At 45.1% G+C, this 22,722-nt stretch overlaps 6 protein-coding genes across 6 annotated transcripts; 4 read left to right on the forward strand and 2 right to left on the reverse strand.

The window, feature by feature from the left end:
- Positions 1-1,938: 1,938 nt before the first annotated feature.
- Positions 1,939-4,690, forward strand: N7495_004228 (uncharacterized protein; the record flags this gene model as incomplete). The annotated part of the gene is made up of 3 exons (XM_057206879.1): positions 1,939-3,807; positions 3,876-4,153; positions 4,237-4,690. The coding sequence occupies 3 exons, from the start codon at positions 1,939-1,941 to the stop codon at positions 4,688-4,690; spliced, it is 2,601 nt and encodes an 866-aa protein (XP_057064559.1).
- Positions 4,691-8,362: 3,672 nt separating this feature from the next.
- On the forward strand, positions 8,363-9,082 carry N7495_004229 (uncharacterized protein; the record flags this gene model as incomplete). The annotated part of the gene is made up of 1 exon (XM_057206880.1): positions 8,363-9,082. One exon carries the CDS (start codon positions 8,363-8,365, stop codon positions 9,080-9,082), a length of 720 nt encoding a protein of 239 aa, XP_057064560.1.
- A 2,078-nt stretch (positions 9,083-11,160) lies between these two features.
- N7495_004230 (uncharacterized protein) lies at positions 11,161-12,749 on the forward strand (the record flags this gene model as incomplete). Its single annotated transcript, XM_057206881.1, has 4 exons — positions 11,161-11,364; positions 11,426-11,569; positions 11,626-11,881; positions 11,935-12,749. The coding sequence occupies 4 exons, from the start codon at positions 11,161-11,163 to the stop codon at positions 12,747-12,749; spliced, it is 1,419 nt and encodes a 472-aa protein (XP_057064561.1).
- Positions 12,750-13,217: 468 nt separating this feature from the next.
- Positions 13,218-15,788, reverse strand: N7495_004231 (putative C6 finger domain protein; the record flags this gene model as incomplete). Its single annotated transcript, XM_057206882.1, has 5 exons — positions 13,218-14,062; positions 14,115-14,704; positions 14,762-15,163; positions 15,220-15,332; positions 15,399-15,788. The coding sequence occupies 5 exons, from the start codon at positions 15,786-15,788 to the stop codon at positions 13,218-13,220; spliced, it is 2,340 nt and encodes a 779-aa protein (XP_057064562.1).
- Positions 15,789-18,500: 2,712 nt separating this feature from the next.
- N7495_004232 (copper fist DNA-binding domain-containing protein) lies at positions 18,501-20,107 on the forward strand (the record flags this gene model as incomplete). The annotated part of the gene is made up of 2 exons (XM_057206883.1): positions 18,501-18,576; positions 18,684-20,107. 2 exons carry the CDS (start codon positions 18,501-18,503, stop codon positions 20,105-20,107), a joined length of 1,500 nt encoding a protein of 499 aa, XP_057064563.1.
- Positions 20,108-22,056: 1,949 nt separating this feature from the next.
- Positions 22,057-22,686, reverse strand: N7495_004233 (uncharacterized protein; the record flags this gene model as incomplete). The annotated part of the gene is made up of 1 exon (XM_057206884.1): positions 22,057-22,686. The coding sequence occupies one exon, from the start codon at positions 22,684-22,686 to the stop codon at positions 22,057-22,059; it is 630 nt and encodes a 209-aa protein (XP_057064564.1).
- Positions 22,687-22,722: the final 36 nt, after the last annotated feature.

Consider the following 22,722-nt stretch of genomic DNA (forward strand, 5'->3'; position numbering starts at 1 on the left):
GCCTCCCCTGTCATTGAATATCTATTCCACCCTTGGTACAGGTGTACCGACAGTATGATTGTGGATAATGCGCATAACCTAGATACGCGCAGTAAGCTTCGCTTTCAAAATTCCTCATCGCGAACGAAAAATTATTTGCGGGACATTTTCTTTTTCTTTGGCATAATCAAGAATGGTTCCAACAGAACAACGAGGAAAAAATCCTCCTAGGTGCGAAATCAGCGGCTGTGGGCAAGGGTAAGATCGTGAAGTATAAGAATGTATTTGCAGCAAAAAATCCTGGGCGATGACAAAAGACGAAACACAGACAAAAATCCCAAAATTGAGAGAGAGCTATCAAGGAGATGCACTCGGCCTATAGTGGAGTTGCTCTCTTATCCAGTTTTAATCATGGAAAGTCTTTAGATGCCTGCCTTGACTCCCGAAGCGTGAGACTACCTAGGTAAGCTACATAAGGAGTTGACTCTAATTCTCATATCCCATTATTGACCATAGGGTCATCGGAACTACTATAGCCTTGGAATGTTATGATTTAATTTGTTGGTAGCATGCCTAAGTAGCTGCAAACTTAGATTGGACTCGGTGGTAAAGTCTACCAAGTCATCTTTCTTGAATTTTCCACTTAATAGTACACCTCTTAAGGCCAAGAGCCATAAATTATAGCTATCTAGGTATCTATGGATCTTAGCTTATACACTTTCTTCATAACAATGGATCCGAGTGATCATACTTAGCCGAACACTATTCCTGAACGTTACCTAAGTACTTGACAAGCACTTCGTGTCGCCTTACGCTTCCTTTAGTATCAACATGTGCACTACAAGGCCAAAAACCACCTTCGTACAAATTCAATTTTGATGTTCAGTGGGGGATTGAGGTCCGCATGGTACCTAGGTATCGATGATTGAACATCAACCTATATGAATCGCGATCAGTATTTGTATTCGAATATACCTAGGTACTATATTCCGGAAAAGAAGACTCTACTATGCGTATTGCACCTTTGTGCTCACGTAAAACTGTCACGTGGACAGCTAGAAGGCCAAATTTTTTTCCCAATTTTTGAAATGATATTCAGGCAGATAGAAGGGATCAGAGACAAGCTAGAATGATGAAATTCTTCTTTAGGCATGCTGTAATTAATTTTCAGAGAAATTTTGAGGTATAAGTCCTTTGAACAGAAGACTGGTTGTTAATAGAAATATTGAATAGGCTATAGGTACGTACCATGGTAGACTTTTATGATGAGTTTTAGAAGGCTGTAGCGTGGCCTCAAAAAAAGCATGGCTTTTTTTGCCTCGGAAATTCATGGTCATTTCCTTAGGACCCATGACTGCCTTGTCTATAGTCACGAGCACAAGGTCAACAAACCCAGAACCCATTTTAGCTCGCTCGGGTGGAGCATTCAGGCTCTGCTTAGGTCAATAGCGCTCGGCCTTAACGCGCTCTTAGCAAGCATATGCACCATCCTAAAAGTCTACCGGAACTGCGGGCAACTGCGAAGTTTATGAAGTTCTAGTCGTATTTCAAGCGATCGAATTCCTTCTTCAATCATTTCTCCATTCTTAACTTCATCAACGTCTTTGTTCTTGAATTCAAGTTCAGCGAGGGACTTTTATAGAACCACACACGTCCGATATGGTGTAACTCGAGGGGACAGAGGAAAAGCTATAATTATTTGCGGTATTGTCGTAGGAAAATCGTAGCCAAATCAGGGGTATTCGGACTTTTGTTCTATTCAATTTTTCTGAGTTTAACTTGATTGGTGATAGTCTCTCCAATATGTGTTTAGCGCGGTGGGAAGTGACTGCGCCGTAAGATTTGAAACCGTTCTAATTTGAGGGGTACGAGACTCAGAAAAAATCCCCATTCTTGAATTTCCACCAGAGATTTGTTCGACATTGGTTCTTGTCGTCTGATAAAGGTATCGATATCAATATGTCTGGCTCGACCGAGGTGGATACTGCACTCTATCAACTGCAAACGGAGCAAGGCTCTCTTCTTGACAAGATCGATGAGCTTCGTACAATTGGAGTCGGTGGACTTGTGGGATTGCCGCAGCTCATCGTCTGCGGTAACCAATCCAGTGGTAAAAGCTCTGTTCTTCAGGCCATTTCTCGTGTGCGTTTCCCAGTGAAGAGTAATGTCTGCACTAGATTCCCGACGGAGGTTATTCTACGCCGCCATCCTGAGTCTCGATTCAAAGTTTCCATCGAGCCTGGGTCATCTCGGACGAGTAGAGAAGCTCGTCAGGCGATTCAAGCATTTGCACCGGCCGAGGTTACCAGCAGTGATCAGTTGGAGTCCCTGGTTGAGAAAGCCAAAGAATGTATAGGAATAACTAGCGAAGGATTCAGCGATGACATTCTTAAAGTCGAAATACTAGGACCTGACAAGCCCGAATTAACACTCGTCGATCTTCCGGGTCTCTACACATCCCATAGCACATCTCAGGATGAGAAGGGGATCATGATCGTTCATGATATCACTAAACGATACATGCGAAATCAGCGCAGCATCATTTTGGCTGTAGTTTCGGCAAAGAATGACTATCATATCCAGAGAGTGTTGAATATGGCAGAGGAATTTGATAGATCACGAGAGCGTACTATCGGAATCATCACCCAGCCTGACATGCTTGAAGCTCACTCAGAGGAAGAAGCATCTTGGCTACAAATTCTGAAGAACGATAAAGTCCCTTTAAAGCTTGGGTGGCATGTATTGCGAAACAGATCTTTTGAAACTCGCAAAGTATCCGATGAGGAAAGGGATAGAAAAGAAAAGAAATTTTTTGCAAAAGGAAATTGGAGCTGTATGAAAGCAGAATGTATGGGAGTCGAAAGATTGCGACATCGGCTAAGCACTGTTTTATTAAAGCATGTCCAACACAATCTCCCAGGGCTCATCGCTGAAATCAACGAAAGAGTACTCGATCGACAATCAAGGTTAGCTAAATTAGGCCCGCCTCGATGCACTCTCCAGCAGCAGAAGGGGTTCCTACTCGACATCAGCAGCAATTTTGAGCGCATCACCACTCAAGCTTTGAATGGCATGTACGATGATGATTTTTTCGGAGAAATTGACAACAGAACAGAACCTTTGCATCAAGACCTTCGGCGTCTTCGTGCTATTATTCGCGAACTGAACGAGTATTTTGTTGATGCCATGGAAACTGTCGGGTGTAGTCAATTTATCGCCGAGCAAAATGCTTTTCTTCCTCAGCCCATTTTGGAAAATCCCTATTCGCATATTAATAGGCCAAAATACAGGACCAGGCCTGATGTTGAAAGTGACTTCAGCATTCAAGCACGTCAAAATCGAGGAATTGAACTTCCGGGAAGTGCCAATCAACTTTTGGTGGGAAAGCTGTTTCGAGAACAATCTAAGCCATGGGAGAAAATTGCTCGAGAGCATTTGACAAATTGTTGGGACTCCGTCAGAGATTTCATCGGCCTCCTCTTGCAACATCTCGCCAATAAACACACCTACTCGCTCCTAATGACAGATTTTCTTGATCCTGGGCTTGAGAAAATGAAAGATCATTTAATGGCAAAGTTGAATGAGCTAACCGCCTATAATAAACGAGGTCATCCATTGCCTTTGAGCAAAGGATTCCTCGCGAGAATTCAGAAAGCGAGGAGTGAACGCCAATTTGGTAGATTGGAACGAGTCCTGCAATCAGGATCTTCTAAGGATGGATCTACTACTACTATTGAGCGGCTTCGGCAAGCTGATAATGAGCTGGATTTGTCAAACAATCAGTTTGCAGCAGCTGATATTGTCGATCAGATGCAGGCATATTATGATGTGAGTTCGTATCTCAACTCTGAACTCAAATATACACCGACTCGAAAGAGTGCTAATAACAATATCAGACGGCTATCATCACTTTCGTGGACAATGTTGCCACCCTTGGAATTGAAAACTGTCTACTTGGACCGCTGGGAAGCATTCTTACAAGCCAGACAATCAACAACATGGAAGACAAGCAGGTTCAAGACCTTGCTGCAGAGCCTTCTTTTATAGCGGATGAGCGAGCTCACCTAACCTGGGAATTGGAGAAACTACAAGCTGGTTCGCGAACATTAAGCAAATTCAATATCCGGAAAATTGCTGCAAAACCCACCTTTATCAACCCTACAACTCAATCTAAGTTTAGTAAGTCAATATCTCTCACAGAAGAGAACTGAAGCTGATATAACTAGCCCGAGACATTCCCACTTCCAGTGCGCCAAGCTCAGTGCTGGCTTCTCAAGCTGCTCGTGCTAGCTCGGGCCATAACATCTTCGGATCAGTACCACTAGGAGGTCCATCCCCTATGAAAAGCTCTCCTGTGAATTTGGGTACCAGCAGCGGTATCTTCGGTTTTCCAAGAGACTCACAGCCCTCATTCAGTAAGGCTCAGAGCCTGAGTTCTGAGTCTCCCATCCTATTTAGCTCGGACTCTGGGTCATTGCAGAAAGGCAAAACTTCCTCTAGTACATCGGGTTCGTCACTATTTAGCTCGGTTACAGTTCCCAGCTTGATCCCTAGCGCATTTGGTGTGGCTTTGCCTGGCAATTCACCCAAGCCCTTTTACACCTCTTCAGGCCAATCAAACTCTTTCTCGTCATTGCCTCCGACAGTCATTCAAAAACAAGGCGAGAGCATCGTGCCAGTTACTCAGTCGGACAACAGTCTCCAACGGTAGGTCCGAACTTGAAAATTGGCACCTATGCGATTCGGAGCAGCTGACTGCTACAAATTTCGGAACTTGACAGTAGTTTTTTCAGAGAAGAAAAAGACCTGAATGGGATCAGTGATAGGTACCATAGTATAGTCTTTTCCCCAGAATTCTCAAATTTGTCACATGAAGTAAGGATACTCTGAGCCCCTGCAAGAGGTGAATGTTCTCTAATGATATTATATAGGAGTTACGGTTGAAGGACTATTATTCTCTTGGAAAACTCCATCTTTAGGGCTCCAAGCATAGATTTTTACCATAAAATCCCTGGATAAATGAGTTTTATAATGAGTAACAGGCAACGCTCCAATTGCGAGGGCAGAGTTGTTTGGAGGAAGATGCTGAGTCCAATTGATGATCATCAGAACAGTCCAAAAATTTGAGTAGACTTCCGTACCATATCTGTTTCTGCAATCAGAGTTAGACAGATTTGTTCAAGATGAAGGGTTTTTCTGAACACATGAAGAGTTTCTTGCAGCTGTGGGACATCTAGCCACTGGCTTGGCCAAGAAGTTCCGTATGGAAGAGGCGCATCTTCAGTCATATTCAAGGTTGATATATCAAAAGAAGCTCCTTTGAAAAACTCCTCAGATACCATGATTTCGTAGGCATCGTACGAAGGCGCGGAAAGAAATATGATAGAATTGTAAAACAGGTGCAATGGTAGTGATGTCAGAACAAGAGCAATCCAGATTATCTTCCGTATCCAAGACGCATGCCGCCAATTCGCAAGTGATTGATAACCGATGCGAAGGACACAATAAGCCTCCTGGGAATGATGACGGAGATCATATATAGATGGAGCAACTATACACACTCGCATGTAATTTAAGGTAAAAACTATGGCTCCAGAGGGAATGTTGAGAGGGAGTTGGATAGCAAAGAGATTGAAATATTGAGGCTGCTTGAGGTTATCACTACTCCGCACAGTAGCAAGTCCATAGATACCGTCGGGCCCCAGGAAGTATAAAAGTATATGACATATAGCCAGCAGCCAGATCAAGGCTGTCCATATGATGCTCTGCCAACGCGCCAAAAGTTGTTTTGTTTCTTCCCAAGACAACCATTTTTTGAAATAATTGTTTTTCCTCCGAGCGCAATGAAGTCAAGTGTGATGAAGTATGATGAAGTATGATGATTTGATTTTGGAGCTAGTCATTGGCCACATCTAATTCTATGTCAAATGATGGACGGTTAGAGCCCCATTATTGTCTATTGGAGAGAGAAACTAGCCGTTCATCTTCTTGCAGATCTTCAGCTTCATCTTCTGCTAAAAAGGCAGTGAAAGCATCATGGCTACCTGATAGCTGATTTGAGTGCGCTGTATCATCGGAAAGAGTTGATGAAAAGCTAAGAAGTCGATCAAAGCTATTCTCTGGGACTAGTAATAATGGATATTCGGACATTTCTAGGCGTCTTAAGTGTGGCTTTGAAATCGTTGCGAGTTTGTTGCTAACTTTGACGATCAAATATTCCGAAGACCTGGAAGGATACTTCTCAGCCTCACTTGAACAAGTTGTCAGCCTCGCCAAAATAATTAGTGGTGATGCAACCCAATCAGGCTAGAGTCTCCAATATCTCACCCCATTCAACTGCGGCTTTGCGCCCTACTAAGCCTCTTTTTTCTCTATTGGTGACAATTCACTGCTATAGATGCTTAGTTCACAGATCCTGTTTGTAGAACCTTCGCAGATAAACTCCGAAATCTAAAATTAGTCATTGTATATTGTGAGAAGGGAATAAGTGACAAGAAATATAGAAAAGGATCAGCGATGTGGATTACAGAAAGCAAAAGTCAACTTTGAATTTCAGACTTCCAGTGCTTGGCTTATGAGGCGTAAATTGACACACGATCAAAAAATCTATGAATATATTCATGTAATTAGAAATTCAGAAAACAGTCAAGGCTCAAATACAGAACCTTATGTCTGAGGAGCTCGGTAAGGTGGTTCAGAGAAAGACATGCTAAATGGAGAAGAAAAATCCTGCCTACATTGGAGCCATGAGATAATTTTCTACGTACTACATCTCTCTCATCCAGACAAACAGATCTATCTAATACTGTAATAATTCTTAGTTGGTATGAATTTAAAAGACACTTCCGTCTCAAAGCCACTGATTTTGCTAACTGTTGGAACGAATATCAGCTGACATACCAAGATCATGTGATCTTGGCATGGTGTCAAAGGGCCGATATTAAGGGGTGTGCTGCGTATGTCAGCAGGACCCATAATGTGTGTATTTAAGCGGGTTTCATCCTTAGATAGACAATCCAGTTTCGTCAACCATTTCTGGTTGGACGGTCAATTTCTCATTTGACACATGGCAGCTACTATATCTTCTTTCATCTGAGCATTTTAGAATGACACTTCACTTTTACCCAATATGCATACACCTATTATATACGTACAGAAACGATATCAATAGCTGTCTGCTTCGGTAATAACCTAGTCAACCGACAATACCCTAATGCCCAAAGGTGGAGATGATGGACAACGCTGTTTGAATGAAGAGGTTACGACAAGAGATTTCAATGATCATTAAAAAAGGATCGACAACCGTTGCAAAGTAAACATATAGTTCCCGTTGGATACCAATGAAGCTGGATTCATGAGTGGCTGTGCTTTCTAAACCCCGTTTCATCGCCACACCGGAGGCACAAGTAGCATTCTGGGCAGCATTTGAATTCTTCGCACATTTACCCCTAGCCCCTCCTTATGATCATACATATTCGAATTTACATGGTTCTCGGCGGATTGATAGATCAGCTGGATACTCTTTATTCGAAAGAAACGGTTCCATGAAAGAAGATACTAAATAAAGCCAACGAGCTAGATTCTCGATTTATACCCATGATAGAGCCGCTGAGACGCAATGAAGTAAATAGTTATACTCTATGCCCAATTACGAAAGGTCCATGATCTTCGATCTATATATGTACTGCTAGGAAGAAACACAACGGGTTTCCTATAACAATGCCACGGGTATTGGATATTTGATTGGTCACTTTTTGATTTTACAAATAGTTTAGCTTCATGAGTGAGTCTCTTTAGCTCCCTGTGCGTGGTTTTATTAAAGTCCCTCACTCCTCCAAATTGTTTTTTTTTTTTTTTTTTAATTTTCCCTCCTACTTCCATCATACTCCTTGTATTCTGAGGCATCTTTGCTATTGAACCGGATCACAGAGCTCCAAATTCCCTTTATGTCCCTGGCACGACTCGTCACCTCCTCGGCGGTCCATCAAGTGAATCTGCCTCCCTACATCGTCTGGTCCCCTCTGAGCCCTGGCTCAAGATGAGGCAGTGTTTTCCTTGATCTGTGATACCGACCCGCAGAACAGCCATCGTACGCGTCATAATCAGCTGGTCCTTAGTCAAATCTCCGCGCATTTAGGTTCATTTCCTATACCTTCAGGATAATCTCCCTTGTACAGCGGGGCTTAAAATCTGCCTTAGGGCGTAAAACCTGAGCAAGAACCTTGTCAATCTTAGCTTCGTGCACGTGCACGATATCAAAACCGAGAAAGGCCGGGATCGGGCTGCTCAGTCTATTAGATCGATCAGGCTATCTTCGCCGCTCGCCAGGATTTGTACTCTTAGATCTAACCTTCAATCTAACAACCATTATATCAACCGATTAATGTTGGCGACGATGAATACACCATTTAAAGTCCCATTCTATGCAACTGAACTACTTTGCCCGCTACCCACCTTTACTGAGATCGAGAATGCCCCGGACATATGCATGATATCTGGAGGGCGAAGAATAGTCGGAGTGGGCCAGTATTTTGGTGTGAAATTTGGGCCAGGTGTCAATCTCATTGAAGGAGAAAATATGTTGTTTGTTCGGGAAAATATAAATATCCCTGTCCCGCGCATCTTCGCCCTCTATTCAGATCCAGAGACCGGGAAAAATTTCATTGTCATGGAGCGTATTATCGGTCAAACGCTTCTTTCAGCATGGCCACATCTTACAACGTCTGAGAAAGAAGAAATACTAAAAGATCTGCGAAGATACTTCGACGACTTACGCAAGCTTCCATCCCCAGATTACCTTGGCAGTTTCGGCAAAAGACAACTTCTGGATGGAATTTTTTGGAAATTTGAGCCAGATTTATTGGTGAATGGCCCTTCTGACTCTGAAGACGGTTTAAATGAAGGAAAGTTGCGAAAGTACATCGGTAACGGAGGCTCACTTCACAGAGCGGAATATCTTCGAAGACACGTTCCTTTTATTTTTCAGGGCTCTAAACCGACATTCACGCACGGTGATTTGCAGAAGAAAAATATCATTCATTGCGAGAAAATCCATCAAGAAGGAGTACGCCTCGTGATAATTGATTGGGAAACATCTGGATAGTATCCAGGATACTGGGAATATTGTTCAGCTTTTTGGGCTTTACGATGGAACGATGACGACTGACCCCTTCATATTGACAGTATTCTATCGCCATTTGCCTCGGAGGCTGCATGGTTTCAGTCAATACGCCTGAAATCATGGTCATAAAGGTTTAATAGACACAATTTTCCATCCTTTTTTCAGTGTCGTGGATTATTTTCTTTTCGAAATTTTAAACCACACACCGGCCAGCTAATTGTACAGTAAGATTCAAAGTTGGCTTCTCGAAATCCTTCACCATGTTTTTCCGCTTTCTCCTTTCTTAATACATTGGCAGTGGGATAGATATCATAATCTCCGGTCACAAGTGGTTGAGAACCCGCCGGAAGTTGGGCACCAGTCCGTGATGAATAGATTATGATAGGGGCCGATGAATCAATGATGAAAGTAATCATATCAATCAAGTTCGTATTAGTGATTGACCCATGTTGCATCACCTGCCCAATCTGATCGTCTGACCATGAAAATATCGCACCCAATCGGAGTTCATCATAGTGAAGACTACTCGCTCATGTGGACTAGAGATCCGCGGAAATGTACCAAAAACCCCACACTTGGAGGTCTTTCCTTACTCTGCAAGACTGAGACTGTCGGAACGGTGACGTTCTTACGGTGCATATGCAACTAGTATTCTTGATGGAATAGATCTAGGTGCGTCGATGCGAAGTTGTAAGAGGTGTGTTACTCAATCTTATCCTCGCTGTAACTAAATAGACAAAACTCGCTAGATTCACTTCATGTCGAACCAACAGCGTCGGAACCATTGGTCCTGTGCCCCACTTTGGTCTAGTGGTATCGACAGAGACAAACCTGAAATAATCGACAATAGCTCTCAGCTCTTTGATTCTTCCCACTACTAGCAAATCCGATTCAAAATTCGGGAGCTGTTGACTCGTAAAACTTTTGCATTGTTTTTTCCCGCAGGAATACAAAAAGTAGTTTAACAATGATGACTCATCCAATCTTATTAATTTGGTCTTATTATCAATTTGATCAAGTCTAAAGTCTTTCCAAGTGCTGCTAATTACTCTTTAATTCTTGAATGTTCGTAAATATGAGTGGAGGAAGAGAAAGGGGGACGAATTAGAGAAGAAGGGTTGTACTTCATTTGAAGTCCTTGTCCCTCCGCCACTTCTTATATAGACTAATACCATAAAAATTTATGAAGATATATGGTATTTAATTCTTGGCATTTTGGGTCTTATGGGTTTTAATGGGCTGCATTCTTATTCTCCTATCATTTACCTATGTGAATATGTATATTATATAGTATATCTATGATTATGGTGGGTATATTGGTGTTTGGAGTTATTCTATATATTTGGGGTCTAAAACCCGAGGTGTGTACAAACATATGACACATGGCACATAATGTAGCTACTTACTAGGTAAATCTAGGCACACACAGCTCAACTAATACAAAGAAAAGAAACCCTTCAGACCTTTTGTAAGTTTGGTTTACATTCTTGTCGGTACACTGGTGGGTATAGCAAGATTGGTGAGAGGCTAACGCCCACTTCTAACACCTATTACAGGTTGCGCTTTACGCCCCTATAATATCTTTGTGTTATCTTGAAGTGGTTGTAAAATCTGGTTCTTCATTCATGGTGAGGACTAGCTATTTATCCTACAAGTTGCTCTTCTGTCTGAGACGAATGTGTTCCATCGTCTAAGACAGAATAGTCGATAAAGACGGGGGACATCACAGTTATATGCATACTGTTCAAGGTTGTCGTTTGCGATGCACTCTGAACAGGGATTTCGTGATGTGTCATTTGTCCGATATTCCAACAATTCTATTAGTATAATATTATTTTCAATGTTTTGAATGAAGCTTTGAATACCCTTGGTCCTATGATTCAAAGAATGTTCATTTTTCAAGGTTTCAATGTTGTGATGAGACTGAACGCCAGCTATATACTTGAGAGGTCAAGTGACTTGCCCTTCAATTATCCTACGGGACGTCTTCCAATGAACCGATTCAGTCTAATTGATGAAAATCATTGATTCATCTACCTTTGAAATCCAAATCAATTACAATGCAGTCCAATCCTGCTATCGCCTACTTTTCAATTGCCAAGTTCTCCTATACAAGCACCTCCGTTGACCACAGTGGCCCATTGGCTTGGACTCATGTCAATACCAATGGAGACCTACAATGCATCTTCGAGAAAATTGCAGGAAGTACACTCACTGGACCGCCTAGACTGCTGCTGAGAGTAATTCGAAATGATGGCATCCTGGTTTGTTCCTTGATCTCAACTCACTCGAGCATCTGAAGGCTAACAGTCACATATGAAACAGGAGCAGATTGATCTTTTGCACTTTGTTCGAATATTCAGCAATTTTTCGAGCCCAGCAAATGGTCCTCGACCAACAAAGCAGCTCTTCGCCGTCGTGGTTAAGTCACCATGCCTCGCAGTGAAATACCCTCAAAGCGCAAGCTATGTTTGTGTAATCTTGAAATCCTGAGCTACATCTCGAATTTACTGACCTCTTTCTAGGTTCGTCGATTCCAGATCAAATTCTCACGCGCCACTGATTACTTCAATGCTCTTGCTCATCTGAGTGAAATCAACTGTCCATTGATAGAGGGTAGCATGTCGCAAGCACCCCGAAGACAAACCTCATCTTCTACATGGGCCTCTTCTGTTCAGATGTCAGCTGCTTCAGTAGATGAAAGTCATGCCATGACTTCAAGCCACACAACACCTATTCCCTTCTTTGCCATGCCAAGTTATGCCCCTGGCAGCATAACAAGTACGTAATTCCCCTTCATGGCATCATTATGATCGTTGTATAACACTTGATAGCACCTGACCCGCCGCCCTCTTCATGTACGAGCACATCGTATCAGCGATCTATCTACCAAGGACCACCACCAGTATATAATCCTAAAGGTATAACCCCAGGCAATGAGCGGCCAAAACAGACTACCTCCAAGCCAGACAATGTCATTCCCAAACTGACTCGACCCACCTTGACTCGACCTGTTTCTACACCCGCCTATGACGAGGCCCAACTTGATCGAATGCTTCCACCAAAAAGAGATCTGCCCTTCTTGAAGCCCACCCGCAAAGGGCTCGTCCGACAGGGCTCATCCAACAATGTGGCAACAATTCCAACGACGGCTGAAGAACAGATCCGGGTTGAAGTCCGAACTCAAAGTCAAATAGAGCGTTACGCTTCGCTTGCCTCCGACTCGCAGTCTCAGTCACTTGTCCCGACACAAACATATCAAGATTCCCTGGTAACCTTGTCCCAAGACGAGCTTGAACCCAGCCAGGTCCAGCAATGCCCGGTCTCGACCCCAGTCCCGGTCTCAAACCATGTGATGGAAAGGGGACGCCTCGAAAGCATGAACGTCACCGCAGCACTGTCCCCCGAGCCAGCTGGTAGCAGTGACTGTGTCATCATAGAACGTGGACCAGCACAGTTGCAGCACCTGCAGCGCCCGCTGACTTCAGAAAAGAATGAACTTTCACTATATCTATCTTCGCCCACTGCGGAGCGGACTGCCTTCCTGCAGGACTGGATGTGTGATCTCCTCCAGGATGACGAATTCATGACACTGTGCCAGGATACCGAGGGTGTGTGGAAGCGCTTTGCATTTGGTATCAAACCGTAACACTGCAGCGGATATAAAAATTTTTATATCTATACTTCATGTCGCGACGACTGCCCAGGTGGAAGATTTTTTATACTTTTATTGATATTTTTTTGCTGATGACATGAATAGGCTGTATATTTTATATATGAAGACTGAAATGCTTTATTTATAGCATTTTTATTTGAAGTACGACTTGTGATTCCATAGGAAATTGATTGAAACTATTTCATAATAACCGCCTGGCCCCAGACATAAAAAAAAAAAAAAAAAAAAAAAAAAAAAACCATTAAATAGGTATTGCGTTATCTTCCAACCTTCAAAGGGAAAAATGAATGGGGAACAATGCCCAAAAGTGGAGACAAGACAAAAGTTGCGTACTATTTGAGATGAAAAAAGCAGGGTAGAGCTTAGAAGCAACATTCGAGAAAGGGTATGGGCGAATTTAGCCAGCGACAATGCGTTATAGCATCCGCTCAAAGCGCCGACCTAGCGACGGCGGTAAATCAAACCGGAGAAAACATTCAGGTAGCCCTCCTTTGTGAGCATGGTGAAGTCGACCACAATCCGACCAATCCCAGAGGTGGAGAGCTGCGGAGCAAGATTGAGGGAGGCATCACTCTCGGCGGAAAGACCAGGGGGAGGGGGTGAAGACTGACCGACGGTGCCTTCGGCGCCAACAGCTAGATCGGCGAGGTGCTGGAGAGAGCGTTGCTCGTTCGGGCCCATGACAGGCTGAGAAGAACCAACTTTGTTCATACTGCTGACAGCTTCCTGGAGTTGGCTCTCCTGGGACTTGGCACGGCGCCATTCGAGGAAGACACGGATCTTTGCGTCCCACCCCGGGGTGGCGAACAGAACAAACTCGGCCAAGGGCTTTGCGCGTCTGTCGAGAATCTCCTCAACTTTGAGTAGTGAGTCCCAGCATTCGCTGCTATGTTCTGGCAGAATGGCAGCTTCGAGAAGAGTCATGGATGCCAGGGCCAGACTGTGCAGGTCGAATGGGGTTGGGCGACGGATCTGCACAGTGGCTTTGTGGAGCTCATTGATTATTTCCTGGGCGCAGTAGATTATTTCATACGGACTGTAGACATAGACATGGCGCTTAATGAGCAGACGCACTGTCCAGTAGAGCTGGTTCTGAAGACTTTCAAATGGCAAGCGTGTAGCCTCGGCGAGCTCATGGACCTTGAAAACATCCTCCATCTCGGCTAGACGCTCGAGGGAAGCAACCATATTAGCTCCAACCATGCGGCCGAGGCCGGTGTTGGTCTGACAGACGTTGTGATCAACAGTAGCCATGGTCACAATTTCCGAGAGGAAACTCGAATACGCTAAAGACAAGGTCAGTCACTGCGAATAATCAAAATTTAGAGGGAGATCTACCGGCAAGGCCCATCGTAATTTGGCCAACCACTCTTTCATCTTCACGACCACCAATCTCCTGGCCAGTAAGCACGGTCGCATCCGCAACACTGACCGCGTACCATCGAGTAAGAATGATCAAAGAGACCCAGTTGCGTCGCGTAAGATTGGCGATCGAGTCAATATCAAAATCTGCTGCACGGACGCTTCTCAGTTGTCCCTGGTTCTTAGCAAGGTCATATCCTAGCTTGCTGGCAGCCTGAACTAGAGATTGCTTCGGGACACCATCCTTCAAAAGGAAGTTGTCGGGGCCGCGCGAATCGCAATCGATGATCAGAAGGACCAAAGATTGCAGAGAAACTACGTTGGCCGCAGTGGAGTTAAGCATTAGCGGCTGGCGGGCGTGAGAGAGTACAAGCTCAATCGCGGCATCAAATGACCCGACCTTTTCAAAGTGACCTGCCACGCGAGACAAGTCGGTGCGAGTGACCGTGTACAAAGCATAGCAAAAAGCCTCCTGCAACTCACGGTTGCACTGGTGAAGGAGCTCCAGCGTACCCTGGTGGGTATGCGAAAGAAGCGGGAAAAGAGTGTGAACCTTCTCATAATACCTATAGAATTTGTTAAATCAAGTTCTCACTGTTTGTATTTAGTGTGGTTTCACATACTCATCGAGAGCACTCTGATCGAGAGTGACTGGGGTCATATCCTCATTTTCATTTCGCGACAGGTCCAATGGCAGACCAGAGGGAATATCCGGGCCCCAGAAGAGGTTTCCAGGCTTCGGGGCACCGCCACCAGTAACAGTGGGGTTATATGGATCTGAAGTTGACTCCACAACATCAAAAGCATTTGCACCGCGAGTGTTGAACTGGGAAAAGCTCGGCAGACCCTCGAAAACCGAATAAGTCCTTTTGCGAGTACTGGAGGACTCGGCCACCGGGGATGTGAAGTCACCGTAGTTGCGCTGAAGGGACACATCGTTCATGGATTGATAAGGGACGTCAGTTTGGACGGGCTGCATCTGACTTTCGAGAGTGTGAAGTCTCTCAGCCAATTCCTTTATATATCTATTGCCTTTGTTAGTTGGGCATGATATTAAAAGGCGCGTATTCCTAATTCATACCCTTTACTGGGACCACGTTTCATCGGCACGCGACTGAACTGACATTGGACAGTCAGGCGACGACAGTTTGAACATGTATCGAGGCCGCTCTCTGAGCTTGCGTCACAGCGTATCTAATGAGGACGATATTAGCTAGTGGGTCGCGAGGCGCGTCTGGGTGGATATGGAGAAAAAAAAACCTTTTTACGACGGCACTCATCGCAAGCACGAGAGATCTTAGATCGCTTACGAGCGCTCTGTTCTCCATAGCTCAGATCGTGATTAGGGTCAACGCCAACCTGTTGGCTCGGAGTAAACTGAATCATATGCTGGTGTTGCTCATCCGACGCGGTTCGACCCATGTCACCAGCATTCGACGAGCCCAACACCATACCCTGTCCGTGGTGGACACCATTTGCCCCATCAAGGCCAGGTCCAGAGTTTTCACGAGACAATTCTGCGGTCAGAATGTCGTCGGCGGTCATCTGTCGGTTGCTATAGTAGGGCATGGCGCCTTGAGCCATTTGTGCGCCGTTGGGTGAAGGGTACGACTGCCCCGGAGGCAAGTCAGACTGCTCTCGAGAATTCATCGCACGTAGGTAATAGCAAAAAAACTAGAAAGGGAGTTGTGTTGAGAAAAGCGAGCTTCCGGAGAGGGTGGAAGGTGGAGGACGCGAAGTGCGAGAAAGCAAGGTTTTATTTTGCTTGAACAAATTTACGCGGGGGAATTTTGTGAAGGGGCTAGCGCGGTCCGCATTGAGCAACACCAGCAAAAGAGAAGAGCTACATCTTGGAGAGATCATTCCAAGTTATTATCATCTTATTTTAAGCTTCTTGTATAGTTCCCTCGGGATGATCACACGGAGGACGGCCTTTTGTTTCTGCGTCCAGCGGATTAATATTATTTCCCACCGGCCCCGTTCCGACGAGAGTGAAGTTGGTTTCTGGCAGAACCTCGCATCGGTGGGCGGTAAGTCATTCATGCCTGAGGATGCCTGAAAAGCGGTCAAAGGGTCTAATTCCATACTATTCTCAACCTCATAACTACTCCGCACCTAAACAGGCTAATTGCATCTCGCTACTGGGTAATCCATTATCCATGCTTGTTCTCGATCGCCACCCTTGAATCCATAAAACTCAGCGAAGTGTACACCTAGGTACATATGAAGCGGGTATCTAGGTACTTCCAAGCGTTGGAAGATCAGTGACAAATTAGGCTGCCAAGCAATCTCCAGGGCTGAGTCTTACGGCACGCGGTCAAGTGTTAATTTCGGCTAGTATTAGTATATGAGTTCGAGACTGTCTTGAAAGTAGAAAGTCTGTAGTAAATCCTAAGTCTAATAATGAATTCTCATCACTCAATTATCGATCAAACTACAACCTTGCAATCTTCCAAGGCTCCAAGGTTGCAACATTGAGCTCGTGAGAACACAATCAGAAGGGTTGATGGCTAGGTATTTATTTAGGTAATTACCTTGGTATGGATGGATTGTGTGTTCTACTTATTACGGAGTGAATTGCCTATCCGTACGTAGCCAGGTGGACCCTTGGAAAGCTTGGACCACTCTCAGATGGATTGATGCATTTCAAGGAGAATAGATCGATGGGAATCTGATACTAAGACTACTGGATATCCAAGTACTAGATTCTAGAAGCTGAGTACATAATATCAAGGTTGAATCTCGGAGTGTGATATTCAGTATTCAGTACTATAACTAAAGGTGTGGCATAGTATTATTGGAGGAGAATAGCGCATGACACCGCTTGAAGTCGGCAAGTTACGGCTCTGTATTGAAATAGATGACAATGATTGGATAGTACTGATTACTACTAAGATGCAGTACGCCCAATATAGGAAAAGTGACGCCATTCCTACTTAGTTCAACGCTATGACATGCGTATAGGACTAACGTATTCCTACTGTTCCTTACCCTTTGCCCTCTTTTGCAGGAATATCTGCATCAAATCCTTTTCTGTTGGCATATTGAATGTCTAGACGATCCACCCCTGCAGGGATCGTGGAAAGCTCCCGCCGTGGAATGGTACCTGAATCCTCGTACCTTTGTATACAAAACATTGAACTATTAACTTATTTCCCTAAAATTGCCTGAAACAACTGGAATCCCTCCTGGGCTAAGTCTACAAGCCAAATTCTACAGGTCATTTCTCAAATTCTCACTGTGATGTGCGGCCCCAGATTTTACTAGCGAGATCCATCCCGAGGAGGTAGTGGGGGTCTGGTTCGTATCCTTGACTCCACCTAAACCATTCAAAACAGAACAGAATCCCAACATTAGGATGAGGAATAAAATATGCTGATTCTCAAAGTGACCGGGAAAAAGGAAACCGGGAATTACTCCAGTCAATGATAGTGCCCGGAGTGACGGCAATAGGATCTTGCCACAAAAAAGGTGGGCGGCTCTCTTTTAGAGCGATTGGCCCCCGCTATTAGATGTTTTATTACGTTCAAAACAGGCTCAGCTGGGCTGGGCGTCAAATCCATAGCTTCGGGCGTTTCTGAAAAGTCTAGTGGTCCCAGCGTTAAGCCCCTGAGAAGAACCTTCAGGACACGACAATACTGAGCACTGAGCAGTTGAAATAACTTGGGTACAAATCGTATAGAAAGGGGAAGGGAAAGGGCAGGAAAGGGAAGGGATTGTCCCGTGTACATGTATATGTATAAATCAAGTAAAATACCATCGGGTTGTAACGGTTTTGTAACATGTCCTGGTATGTGCTACGGTAAACCATAGAGACCAATATGGCAGCGAAAAATCCGATGCAGAGTTATAATCCTCGTTTCCCACTCTTCTCACCTCTTAGCTTCTTTGTATAGGGTGTTCGTTTAACACTTTATATCGACGCTTTTTATCTTGGCCGCCACTACCGGTACTTGGTGTCCTGTCTCACGGCCGGCGCCAAACGGTGCGTAGGCTTGGTCCCCCTCTTGTCCTCTCTCTCTCTATCCCTCCTCCCCCTCTACCCTCGAATACCTCATATCTTGATACCTCGATACCCATTTGAATTTCTTCTTTTTGTTGCCTGCGAAACCAGTGCGACCCTCAGTTACGAATTCTTTCTATACTGCTGGATCGGCGTCCTGTCACGCATTGGGAACCCTTTAACTAAGATACCCATTTTGTTTCTATTCCAATCCGGCCCTCTCGACGAACCGGCTGTATACCCGCCTTGACGGCCTTTTTTCGCGGCCATCGATCCGCCTTATTTTCTATTGTTTCGTTATACCAAAAAATCCCCAATATACACTGCGATCATCGCATGTGTACCTCTCAGTAATCACAATGCTCATTGATGGTGAGAAGTGGGCTTGTGAAGCTTGCGTCCGGGGTCACCGCGTTAGCAGTTGCCACCACAGTGGTCAGTTTCTCTATTCTCCGATCACCCCACGTTCTATCGACGTCTTACCTTTTTACCCCGTACTGTATTACCCCTGAAACCCTTAGCTCACTCTTCATTCCCTACAGACCGCCCTTTGACCCACATCAACAAAAAGGGCCGCCCAGTCTCTCAATGTACCCACTGTCGCGGCCTACGCAAGTCTCGAACAACTCACGTCAAGTGCGAGTGTGGCGAGAAGAAGAAGAAGTCTGACTCGCCGGATGGCCATGCCGATAACGCTCTTCATCGCTGTGGCTGTAATAACGGCCAGCGCTGCTCCTGTGCGCTGAAAAAGGAACATCACCTAGATACCGTTCCAGAGACTGGTCTTCCCCCGCCTCAACCAGCAGTGCCTGTAGAGCTCCCGCGCAAACCTCTTCTTACGACAGCCAAATCAGAGTCAACTTTGGCCCTGACTATCTTCCGCGATGGTCATCACAAACCTACTCACAAGCATAACGACATGGCCCACAAGTGTGGAATGCCTTACACAATCCCACGATCACATACCATCCACCACTCCGCTGACCTTTCTCGCCGGTCAGTGGATCATCTCCCGTCCTTGACTCAAGCAACTTATATCCAAGAGCCTCTTTCGCTGCCAATGGAACTCCCATCTCAGTCCCAGACTTCCCACGGTTCTCCCAACAGTACCACAGCCTCCACAGAGGAAATCACCAAAACCCCGCTAGACCATCCTTTTCTTGAAAAGTTCGCTCCTACCCTCCCGATTACATCGATGGAGAAGCCTGTAGATGGAAAGCCCACATCGGCCCCACCGACCATGGACAAATTTCCCCTCGAGCAGATCATCTCTCGCGTGCCACCTCCTCTTGACGTCTCTTCCTTCAACTATTCTTCCTCCAATTCGCCAATTACGTGCATGTCATTTCAAGATACTTATCAAGAACCCTATTTCTCCATGTCTCCAGACTCGGAACTTCCAATTGGATCAAGTGCTTTCGGCGAATCGTCCGTCGATTGGTCAAGCTTCCCCTTATATTCCAATCCCCCAGCTGCAAACAGCACGCAAACCCCATCCTATGCCAGCTTCGATTATAACTCATACCCCTCTGGTTTGCCGCCGCCTTCATCGTCTGGCGACATATCTGAAGTCGATGAGTTTGGACCGCTTCCGAGCCTGGGCTACGCGGCGAGCAGTGATATGCATGATCTTCACAGCGTGAGCGAAGCCTCAGATCTGGACCATCTTCGTCTTAGCACTGCCTCTTCATTGGTTGGGCTGCCTCAAACGCAGATTCTTTCATCGCAAGATCTGTCGTCCATCAACATCGACGACTTCCTCAAGTCAGCCAATGAATCCACTGCCGCCTTGGAGCATCAGCTGCAGGCCAGCATGGGAATTGACCAGAAGCCGATTCCGACGCAGGATGGGTTCAACATACCCCAAACGCAAGACTCAGTGCCAATCTGGCCAGCCGATCTCTTCGACAACGGATCCACGCCACCTATGGATGAAAGCTATTTCCGCCAGATTTGGGCTTCATAGCCGCGAGGCTTACTTCTGCCATGTAACAAACACACTTCTGGGTTCCACCCTACCACCACCTCCATACCGTCTTCATGACCTTAATGAAGGATGATGATATACGCCTTTGCCTTCTTGACTAGCCCATCTAGATCTCTTTCTATTAGTATTTGAATCTAGAAGGTTTGGAAAATAGGCCCGTGCCTTGCGCCACCGTACATTCTCTCGCCCTTTCCTTTTATTCCCCATCCTTGCCCTTCCCTCTTTTCCCCTTCTCTTTCACAAACATAGACATCCCTTTTTCTTTCTGACTACCCCCAAATACAATTTTTGGCGGTATTTTTTTTACCGTTCAATACTGATTACACTCCGATGCATTTCTGCAGATCATCTGCAACAGGGCACGGAGCCCTGAAGTATTCTAATAAGTTCCACACAATGTAGCGGTGAAAGCTCAAATTAACCCCAAGCAGGTTTGTCTGAACCTTCAAGATCTCTTATTTCGGAGCTTTGTCAGACTGTCACCTACCAATATCGCCCGGCTATTGTTTGATCTGTACTCCGTATTTTTATGTATGCTCCTATGCAAGACCCAAGTAGCGGTATGGCCCAATGTACCTGTAGGACGGAGTATAACTAGTGACCACGCATGCTCTATCCCAGCGTTTAAGCGATCCTTTGTACTACATAATCGCACCAAGACCAGTATCAGCACAAATGCTCCCTTCCCCATTACTAAGTACGGTATACCGAACCGGCCACTGCTTCAAGTTCGTCCCGAAGTCCATGCCCATGCATACCAACTGTACAGATCGCATGTACCACATACCACGGCGCCTGTGTCGACACAAGCATTTTGCGCAGGGCTTGGCCAATGCTTGACTTTCTTCCAGCAAGGGGTTTGCTGGTTAGATGTTTGGTAATGGTCGAGGTCCTGTTGATCGTTTCGGCTGAGATTCTGTCTTACGGAGTTCGCGGGTGAGTATGTACTTTGGACTTGGTACTATACGGATCGAGTAAAGATACTCGGTTCAAGAATCTCCACTGAATCTCCACAGGTTTATGGTGAATATGTTGGAAAAGGTCAAAAGAGTGATTTTATTGATTTTTAATCCATTAACTTCATCCAAGGACTCTTTCCACGTTGTGATAGATTCTAATGAGTCTTCAATGTGCCCGAACTCTATCCTGTAGTAACTTCTACCCATGTAGATCTGAAGGCCTTTTAAATCCTTTTAATAGCTAGTGTGCCTAGCTAACTTACGAGAGTCTCAAGGCCAATGATAACCTACGGACTATATGTCCTGTTTCACAAGTTACCATTGAGGCTTACATTTGTGGCCGAAGCAAGGAGCTATCCAGGTGACCATCGTTCTGACGAAGTAGTCCGTCGTACGACGATCATCGGATAATTCGGCATTTTGTAAGTATCAGACTCTGCAGCCCCGGAGGGCTGCTGTGACGAAGATTTTACTTTTCTTTACAAGATTGTTAGGTATTACAGTTACGGTGAACTTGAAAGTCTATATATAGTTACATCCAATGCCTCGGCTTCGCATGTCTGACTTATTGATATCTCTCCACAACTCGCTACGTATAGTAAAATTATTTCATTTCATAACCTAATACCAACACAATTGTTTTCCTAGGTAGTTGTCATAATATGCTAGCTTGTCTCTGATTCAAATTCACTGTGATTCTTAGAACAGACCAAGTTGTCTTGAGATCACAGCGATGTATAGATCTATAACCAACCTACATTCAATGGTCTTGAAATTTGGAGTCTTAAATTCATACCTATCTAGATAGCCCTGGAATCATTCTTTCTACGTCATCTTAATATCTAAAAGCCTTTGCATCCTTGAAATCAAGGGGCACCGTGGACAAGTAATAAGTGTTTGCACACCCAGTCGTGCACCGTCAATCCACTTTCAGGCAATATCATTTAATTTCTCATTCTCAGAGCCAAATTATCGAGACCTAGACTGCTTCAACCGCCCGACCAACCATTGAACCCACTCATTAACCCCTTCCCACTTTAAGCCCGAAGCTTCCTGAACCCGAAACTCCCTAAACCCCATCCTGTGAACGGGAACTCCCTCCCAAACCTTCTCTGACGATACAGCATCATCCGTATCCCTTTGATTTAACAGAACAAGCCAAGGACCACGATCAAGCCCCTCATCCGGCACCTCAGCGAGATCAAACCCATCATGAGCCATACGCCGCCGCCGAAAGCTCATCTCTTCACCAATCCACTCCCAAGACTCGTAGAAATCGCCATGCAGCCTTGTTCTCGTCACCCAAATTGCCGCATCAGCATCTTTGTAGAACTCCCGCCGCCAGCGTTCCCACTTATCTAGCTCGCCAACGCTAATGTCTGATACTATGAAGCGGCTATTTGGGTGCAAACTATGGCCTTTGTGCCCTTTCACCATGTCAGACACTGGCGCGGACAGGTTGCGGTGCTTATATATACTGGTTTTTTGTAGTCTGTCAGGCCGCGGAGCAGGGATTGCTTGCCGGAACTGTGATAGCCTATTATTGCAATCGTGTAGGTTGGTGAGGTTGGGGTTATGGTATGAGGGTTTGAATGTCATGCAGGATGGAATGACATGGTGGTATCTGTAGACCTT

Source organism: Penicillium taxi, assembly GCF_028828555.1.
Source record: "Penicillium taxi strain IBT 34144 chromosome Unknown utg000003l_segment0_segment0, whole genome shotgun sequence".
NCBI lineage: Eukaryota > Fungi > Ascomycota > Eurotiomycetes > Eurotiales > Aspergillaceae > Penicillium > Penicillium taxi.